At 34.0% G+C, this 8993-nt stretch overlaps 2 protein-coding genes across 2 annotated transcripts; both read left to right on the forward strand.

The window, feature by feature from the left end:
- The first annotated feature begins 332 nt into the window (after positions 1 to 332).
- On the forward strand, positions 333 to 1659 carry LOC113360604 (AAA-ATPase At3g28510-like). Its single transcript, XM_026604099.1, has 2 exons — positions 333 to 639; positions 839 to 1659. Exons 1-2 carry the CDS (start codon positions 333 to 335, stop codon positions 1657 to 1659), a joined length of 1128 nt encoding a protein of 375 aa, XP_026459884.1.
- Positions 1660 to 2821: 1162 nt separating this feature from the next.
- Positions 2822 to 4790, forward strand: LOC113360606 (AAA-ATPase At3g28600-like). The gene is made up of 2 exons (XM_026604100.1): positions 2822 to 3071; positions 4183 to 4790. The coding sequence occupies exons 1-2, from the start codon at positions 2822 to 2824 to the stop codon at positions 4788 to 4790; spliced, it is 858 nt and encodes a 285-aa protein (XP_026459885.1).
- Positions 4791 to 8993: the final 4203 nt, after the last annotated feature.

Here is an 8993-nt window from a genome sequence, read left to right on the forward strand (position 1 = left end):
AAAAAAAAAAGGTATTTTTCATAAAACCAATACAAAAAAGAAACTAAGTACAGAAAAAGTACTTCTGGATCATATAAGGAAGGATGTGATGAGTACGATGTCAGAAAGGCGGAATACGGGTAATAAAGCTTAGTATACCCGGTTTTTAGTTACTTGACGTGTCTTCCACGCTTAATAAAGCTTTCTAGACTTCCTTAAAATCCAGATTCTACGAAACTCCAACGCTATCAATAGATTCTTAGTTCTCGTCGTCACCAGTTCTTAAAATTGTAGCATTATCGTCACCAAGAATATTTCAAAAGAATTATCATCACCAAGAAGAGATGACTATAATGGGTCTCCAGATGGATTTGAAATCATTGGGTACAGTCTATGGAACATTAATGTTTCTTAGACCAGCCTTTCAGGAATTGCTACCACCCTATGTCCGAAAATTTATTCGAGATATATTCTACTGGCTTTTACCATATATCCGTAAGGAAAAGTTCACAATTGATATCGATGGTGGTTGTTATGGTACTGATGGCTTCTCTGACGTTCAGACATACCTTAGTTCCAAGTGTTTTGATTCCATAAATCATATGAAAACAACTATTATTGGAAAACCGAATAAAGCCAATTACACGATTGCTCCAGATGGTATCGTTACTGATACTTACAATGATATTGCATTCTTGATTGCTTTCACTTGTTTCAATTTGAACTGGGATATGTCGCCCACTTTCATAGTGAATGTTAGACGGGCTAAATACTAAACAGGCACCAAAATCAGTTTTTTTTTTTCTTTTTTTTTTTTTTGCATGAAAAATTCATTTTTAATGTTTACCTGTTTTTGCAGGAAAAACAAGTTCGACTGCTGCCATTGCTAATTACCTCAAATTCGATATCTATGATATGGAATTAACATCAGTTAAAACCAATAGTCATCTGAGAAATCTCTTGATTGCAACTAAAAGTAAATCAGTGATTGTGATTGAAGATTTTGATTGTTCGCTGGATTTTTCAACTAAAAGTAATACGGATGACGAACAAGAAAATACTGACGGCGATGATAATGATAAGGGAAGAAGTTCTAGAGCTGATAAAGAAAAAAAAATGAAAGTAAGTGATGTAAGTTTATCAGGTGTTTTGAACTTTGTGGATGGACTGTGGTCTTCTTGTGGTGGCGAAAGATTGATAATTTTTACAACGAATTACAAAGAAAGGCTCGACCCTGCATTACTAAGACCGGGTCGAATGGATGAACATATTCATCTCTCTTTTTGTGATTTTGAATCGTTTAAGGTTTTGGCTAAGAATTATTTGCAAATCCGAGAACATGAGATTATGAATGAAGTTAAAGAGTTGTTGAAGTTCGTTCAGATCACACCAGCTGATGTTGCAGAGTTTCTTATGAGTTGTGATGATGATGCAGACATTGGTTTAGGAAATTTGGTTAAAGAATTGAAGAAGAGATTGGAATCGATCAAGAAAGAAGACACCACTGAACAAAATGATAAAGAAGCAGCCATTAAACAAGAAAAAGAAGAAGCTTTTGATAATTCTGAAAAAATGAAAGAAGAAGAAGAAAAGGACGACGACCATGTAGAAATTGATTCCGACTCTGATTCTGAGTCCGATTCCGATTCTGGTTTGGGTTCTAATGATTCTGATTACTGAGAAGACGGAGATTATGAATACTTGAGACGATAATTTTGTTTCTACAATTTGGTTAATTTTTGTTAAGTAGGATTACGTACATTAATCTTTTAAACTTCAGTTTTTTACAATTTGTTCGTTAAGTAGGATTACGACATTAATCTTTTATTTACACTTCAGTTTTTTTCTTAATCTATTTTCTTATGGAGGTAGTTAAATTTTGTTAAGCAGGATTACGTATATTAATCTCTTAAACGTCAGCTTCGGTCAGACGACTTTGACTTGTACCATTGGAGATGCTCCTGTTGCTAGTCTGCTAGATTCTTGCCTTACATAAACAAACTTCTGAACTTCACGTAAATTATTCTGAACTTCTGACATTTCCGGATCACAATGAACTGCTAGATTCTTGCCTTATATTTCTCGCTTCGTGTATATCATCATCTCTCCATATATGGAGAGAGATACATGAATAACAAAACCCTAATATAGTGTTTAATATCGTAGTTCTCTTTCTGAGTTCTTCATCGTCAGTTTAGTGTTCCATCAGAAAGATGACAACAATGGGTTTTATATTTGATTGGAAAGCAATAGGTTCAATATATGCAACCCTAATGTTCATGAGAACAGCAGTTCAACAACTGTTACCACCAGAAGTATATCAACTTGTTCGACAGTGCTTCTCTAAATTCTTCAGATTTGTCAAACAAAATAACGAAGTCAATATCCAAATCGATGAACTCGGTGGTGGTTCCAATAACGGAAAATGGGTCATTTATCCAAATATTTTTAAATCACGGTTCAAATGGACGGATAAAAAATAGTTTGGGTAAAATGACAAAAAAAAAAATAGTAAGTTTCATCCTTGCTTAAATTTAAAAAATAGCAAGGATGAACTGGATACATCATGTTTAAATTAAAAATAAGAAAAAATATTTGAAAATAGGCACGATGAAATTGGTTACATCCTGTCTATTTTTACACTTTTGGCCATTTAAACAATATCAAAATCTAACTATCCATTTCACCCAGGAATTGTTGATTTTGGTCTTTTTAACCAATTTTGTGTTCCAATAACGAAGTTTACACTTCAGTTCAGACTTACTTGAGTTCTGAGTGTTTCTCTTCATCAAATACTGTCAAGCTTTCGAGGCTTAGAAACTCAAACAAATTGAATTACAGTATGGTTCCTAACGAAACCCTCGCTGATACCTACGGGGGCATTACATTCAAATGGTCTTTTAAAGTTTCTACGACGGAATCTTCGTACAACCCGGATGTTGATCATACGGCGAAGAATCGATATTTAGAGCTTTCTTTCGATGCGAAGAACAAAGATTTTGTCCACTCAAATTATATACCTTACATTTTAAAAGAAGCTGAGACAATAAAGTTCCAAAATAGAGGGAAACGTCTGTATAGTAACCGTGAAGGTAATAATGCACATGGTGGTTCTCCTTGGACACAAGTTTTTATAAATAAAAGTTTCAAAAAAAAATAGGTCAGTTTCTTAATTAGGAAAGTCAAATGTTATTTTAGTTTTTTGGGACCATTTTTCTCTTAATTTCTTTTGTTGACAAGTGTCATGTGGATCACTTCACTTTACTTCTTTTGCTAACAAGTGTCACAGGGACCATTTCACTTCATTTCTTTTATTGACAAGTGTCATGAGTACCACTTTCAATGATTAATTATCTTAATTTCCTTAAATTTCAGTAAAAACAAGAGTGGCATATTAAAAAAAAATAGCAGGAAAGATTATTATACTAGAGTTGGAAAGGGTGAACGGGTATTATTTGCTTCAGTGTTTTTAATATTCATGTTTGATTTTTTGTTAGTTGGTGAATTGCATGTACGATTATTGTTCTGTACTAAAATATTTACATACAGACCCATTTACATACAGCTCCCAATTAAGCATTTTTGAATTAAGCTGCAGCTTCTGTAGTTACATGCTCTTGGACTACAACTCATTTGTTTTGTTTTTTTTGCTAACTCAAGGCTTTCATTCACATAATATTAGCTGTGTCTGATTTCTGGGTTCTGCATAACTGATGTCTTCAATGATTTGGGTACATTTCGACTTAGGGTCGATTAGAATAAATGTTAGTAGCTACAAATCAGTCTAGTCGCTAGATACCCTTCCTGAAAGTAAACGTTTGTGGGATTTCATGTATTATGTCGGAGTGACTACAAACACGATTTTGCGATATCGTGTAATGTGTCTTTATAGACGAAAACAAAGCCCCAAATTTAAAACTTTTCTGATGGCCAGTCCAGTCAAGAATCCATTTGAACAAATCTATCCTTGGATTTTTGGTCATTTTGCTTTATAATTTAGTTGCAATATACACATGAAATTCATCTTCAACTAACACCGACAATGTTTTGAACTTTTAGCGATACCTGCACTGTATTTTAGTGACACTGTGATCTATTTTCTGGTTACATTGCGTTTTTCTTTCGATAATCTTTCTGCTCGGATTCATCTTTTATCTTTCTCTAAACCCCTGCTAAAGAATGTTTGTAATAAACATTTTACAGGAAAGACTAGTCTGATTGCTGCCATTGCTAATTTCCTAGGATTCGATGTTTATGACATCGAATTAACAGCAGTGAAAAATAATTCTCAGTTAAGAAAGCTCCTGGTTGCGACAACAAGCAGATCCGTGATTATCATTGAAGATATCGATTGCTCCTTAGATCTTTCAAACCGAACACCTAACAAGAATGTCAGCACTAGTGTAAATAACGCCAACGCCAGTATGGATACCACAAAAAATGGAAGCAGTACTGTAAGCTTGTCTGGTGTTTTAAACTTTGTCGATGGACTTTGGTCTTCTTGTGCTGGAGTGAGATTGATCATATTTACAACGAACCATAAAGACAAACTCGATCCTGCTTTACTTAGACCCGGTCGAATGCATAAGCATATCCATCTCTCTTATTGCAATTTTAATGCGTTTAAGATCCTGGTTAAGAACTATTTGTTAATAGAAGAACATGAGGTAATGAAGGAAGTTGAAGAGTTGTTAGGAATGGTCAAGATAACACCAACTGATGTTGTAGAGCTTCTCATTGGTTGTGATGATGACCCAGGGTTGGGTTTGAGAAATGTGGTCGAAGAGATTGAAATTCATCAAAACAGGTAATATTCATGAAGAAATCAAGAAGAATTTGAAACTAATTAACGTTGAAGATGATACAGACGGGGGCGGAACTACACTGAGGCTAGGGCTAGCTTAAGCCAGCCCCAACAAGACAAAACGCCATTTTTTCCATAGCCTATTTTACGCTTAAGCCAGGGCTAGAAATGACTCAAGACAGACGCAACCAACAAACAAAATCATGATGCTCCGGACTACGGAGCAATAAAACAAAGATTTGCAAAGATTTTGAGTACCAGCCTATAACAATATAACAGTAGATACGTGCGTGTACCTTTATTTGTTTCATTTCAGATTTTAGGATTAATAATGGGTACCATGTGGAAGTTAAGTGCCCAGGCCAAAGTCTGCGACTGGCCAATTTTTTAAAATTTGTTTGTTCTTATTCGTTTAGTATCAAGAATATCATCATCTATTTTTGAACTTTTTTGGTAAGTAGACTCAGCTTCTTGATTCTTTTAAGGGAATTTTCGACTCAGCTTCTTGATTCTTTTAAGGGAATTTTCATAAAGTGACCCAGTTTTGAATTAGGGTAAAACAAGTATTCCCGTTTTTTTGCATTTTTCTCAACTGCCCCGTTTTTTTCAAATAACGCTTTCCATCCCGTTAAATACAAGGTGGCAGTTATCTCACCTGTTAAAAAGTCATATTTACCCCTAAACTATGTCGTGAACCATAAACCCCTAACCCTGAACTATATCATGAACCATGAACCCTGAACCATGAACAACGAAGCCTGAACTATGAACCCTAAACCCCTAACCCTGAACCCTGAACTATATCGTGAACCATGAACCCAGAACCATGAACTTTGAACCCTGAACCCTGAACCGTGAACCCCGAACCCTAAATCCATGAACCGAGCTCGACGAACCTGAAAAATGAAGTAGAAGATAAATGTGACAAGTAAAGGGTAAATAAGTAAAAAATTGGATGGAAAAGTTAACAGTGGGGACAGTTTTGAAAAGTTGAAAAAAACGGGGACAATTTATTAAACCGAAATTGAAAGTGGGGCAGTTTATCAATATTCCTTTCTTTTAATGACCATAACATGTATTGTATTTCTTATTATGCTTAGGAACTTTAGTCTCACTACAGTAACAACTCCATATATTAATAGTTTTTCTTTTTTTTTTTGATTCAAAGAAGGGCAATATATTGATAGAGAAAAAACAGTATTATCACAAATCAGTGGCAAAGCTGATGAGAAACAAAGCAACTTCAAAACAATTAATAGCTTTGGGACTTCATAAAATTATTAATATATGGAGTTTATTAATATATGAAGATATATCAAAAAAATGTTTTTTTTTTGCTACTTCAAAGTATGTGAATGATAATCGATATGGATGTCTTCCTTAATCATCCAAATGAGCAACAAGTCGTATATATTTTAATCGATGGAATTATACAAAAAGAGGAGGGAGACAATCCTAATGATGATAGTACAAAGATACCAAATATTTTATGCCAAGAAGCTTTAAACATGCTCGATAACTTGTAAATATTTTGGCTTCAACAAGAAGGTATTCATAGTAATGAGGTCTTACGTATCCGCAAATCAAAAGATGAGATAAGAATCCAAAATGTTACATTTTTTTCTCAAACAACTACAAATAAATATTTTGTTTCCTCTTAAATTTTGATGTAACAAGATCTATAAATTTCCAATAGTGACGATTATATTAATATATGGAGGTAAATTCCTTATGACAGGACTAGAAAAATCCATTAATATTAAAATGTGGAGGTTATTACTATTTATAACTGACCCAAGTTGGGACGATGTTTTTCTATTAATATATAGAGTTTATTAATATATGGAGTATCAATATATGTTGTTCTTACTGTATATATGTTTTTCTAGGTTCACTATATAACATGAATTACTTGTCACCTTCATTCTTGTAGTTCCTCTAGTTTAAACCAAAGTTGATAAAACATAGGATATGGAACCCAACTATTCTTTGACTTAATCAAGAATTTCACAATAATGTCCAAAGTTCAATAAATTGTGAAAAACTAATGAACCAATGATTTAAATCCAAAACATTTTACATGAAAATTCAAACAATTATCGTAAAGCAAATATCGCCTAATTCACTACTCAAACGGTCATATTGATACTCGAAGCATCACACATTCTTCTAAAATTCTCAAACCTTTTAGTTCATTTAATATCGTTGCAAGCTATTAAGATCTGAGGGTGTATTTTCTTTTATGAGTTCGTAAAAATTACATACATGTTACTCAAAAAAATCACCAAGTTTAGAAGAAAACATAACATGCTCATATGTCCAGTACCTGGGGGTTCCCCATATCCTGTTAATCGTAGTATTTAACTTAAAAGTGGGTGTGTTTATCAATTGTAAGGATGGCTTAGATGTAACCGTCTGGTGGGATTGTAGTCGTTAGATGTTAGATTAGACTTCTCTGACTTTATAAGCAAAATGATTCTGTAATAAAAATCTTATCGAATTAAGAAATCAATCTAGAACTTTTGTTCTTTAGGATGTGTTCAATTGAACTCAGAGAGTTTTATCCTCAGTATATCCACCCCTTCTTGTCATCGTACTCAGGTACATGAAAATTGGTATCAGATTCACGATCCTGTATACCTGATTCCTGATGGGAAGAGATGATCCAACACTACAGGAGGTTGTTGCTCAGCAACAAATTCATGGTGAACGATTATCAGTGTTAGAAGATCATATAAAAGATATCAATATCAATTTGAGTTCGATCCAGGAAACTCTGAATCAAATATTGGTTTGTCGTCCAACGTTAGCGGTTTCGTCTCCAAATTCTCCACCAGATCCTGGTTATATACATGAAGATTCCAACAAAGTTTTAATTCCTAATAACTCAATTATAGATTTCATTGTTTTTCCATTTGAGATAACAACATCAATTCCTAATGGTGTTGATGACGAAAAAGATTCTCAATTTCGAATTGATCCCTCCATTTTTCTTCATCGAGAAAGAAGATGTCGATTCGCTTCATGGTGTGAGGCTACAATTTGAAGAACATTCAAAATTAGAGATCAATGGCTTCTCTGAGTTGAATCAAATCAAAATTAGTGAGGTGACAGATTCTTCCCTAGAATTTTACTTCAACAAGTTTGAGGAGAAGTTCGAAAATCATGAATACTTCAAGGAGTTATTGCCCATTTTTTACAGCAAATTAAACTGTGTGGCTTGTTCTTCTTCTCTCTTTAATGCCACTCGCTCCTTATTTGATCGAGGTAAGTGTACTGTGATCTCATCACTTACTTATGAGAAATTACTTCTTCAATTACTTCTTAGCCTGGGGTTTGACTCACATTAGCGGTTTCAATATTCGTTTCCTCATTTATGTGTTTCTGATATTGTAACTCTGGGTACGAAGAAGATGTTGGTTCAAATGCATGCGCAGAGTAGATTTTTGGCCAATAGTCATATGATAGATCAGGGTGATTCTTGTTTTGCTTGGAAGATTCTTGGTAACATGTTTCAACTAGATATTGTGTGTCTCAAGAGAAAAAATGTTCTTAATCACCAATTTTCCATTGATGGTAGAGTATTTGATCGCGACAAAGAATTGAGAACCATTAATGGATACTATTATTTTACAGGTGACTATGGGTTCAGTTTAGGTTTATCTGTTTCTTGTTTATTTGTCTTAGATGTTTATTCCATTGTGAAGGATGCAAACAATGGAAGTTTGGTTCTTGAGATGTTACCAAGACATGGGTATCCGTTTGAATATCAGTTTCTGAATTCATTGGGTCTTCGCATTCTCAATGTTGCTAAATTTAGTGGTGAATGGAATTTGGTTGTTGTTTTTTCAGAGAAATCTAGATCCTTTTTTCTCTTATTGGCTAGAATGGTGAGCTTTAACAAGGCATATAAATGGTATAGTCAAATGTTTGGTATGAAGGGAGCAGAATTTTTTTTCTTACAGCTCAAATGTGAGTTGCTTGCACTCATGGATAGACAAGAAGGTGATATGCGCCAGATTATTTTAAAGAAGTTTTGGAAAATTTCATTGCTTATATTCTCAGTTCACACACATATTAGCATTCCTTTATGTCTTGCAAGAATTTGTACCTTTCAGCACTCCACATTACTTACTTTTCATCCCGTGCTCGAGGTAATTCAAATCCTACATGTGAGGCTTTTAGTCGGATACTTGAGGTGGAAATTAAG

Source organism: Papaver somniferum, chromosome 3, assembly GCF_003573695.1.
Source record: "Papaver somniferum cultivar HN1 chromosome 3, ASM357369v1, whole genome shotgun sequence".
NCBI classification, from domain to species: Eukaryota; Viridiplantae; Streptophyta; class Magnoliopsida; order Ranunculales; family Papaveraceae; genus Papaver; species Papaver somniferum.

Excerpts from the sequence above, each read along its gene's own strand:
- LOC113360604 (XM_026604099.1), top strand. The coding sequence starts at position 333 with ATGGGTCTCCAGATGGATTTGAAATCATTGGGTACAGTCTATGGAACA. Across the intron at positions 640-838 it reads TTACACGATTGCTCCAGATG|GAAAAACAAGTTCGACTGCT; the intron begins GTATCGTTACTG and ends CTGTTTTTGCAG.
- LOC113360606 (XM_026604100.1), top strand. The coding sequence starts at position 2,822 with ATGGTTCCTAACGAAACCCTCGCTGATACCTACGGGGGCATTACATTC. Across the intron at positions 3,072-4,182 it reads TCTGTATAGTAACCGTGAAG|GAAAGACTAGTCTGATTGCT; the intron begins GTAATAATGCAC and ends AACATTTTACAG.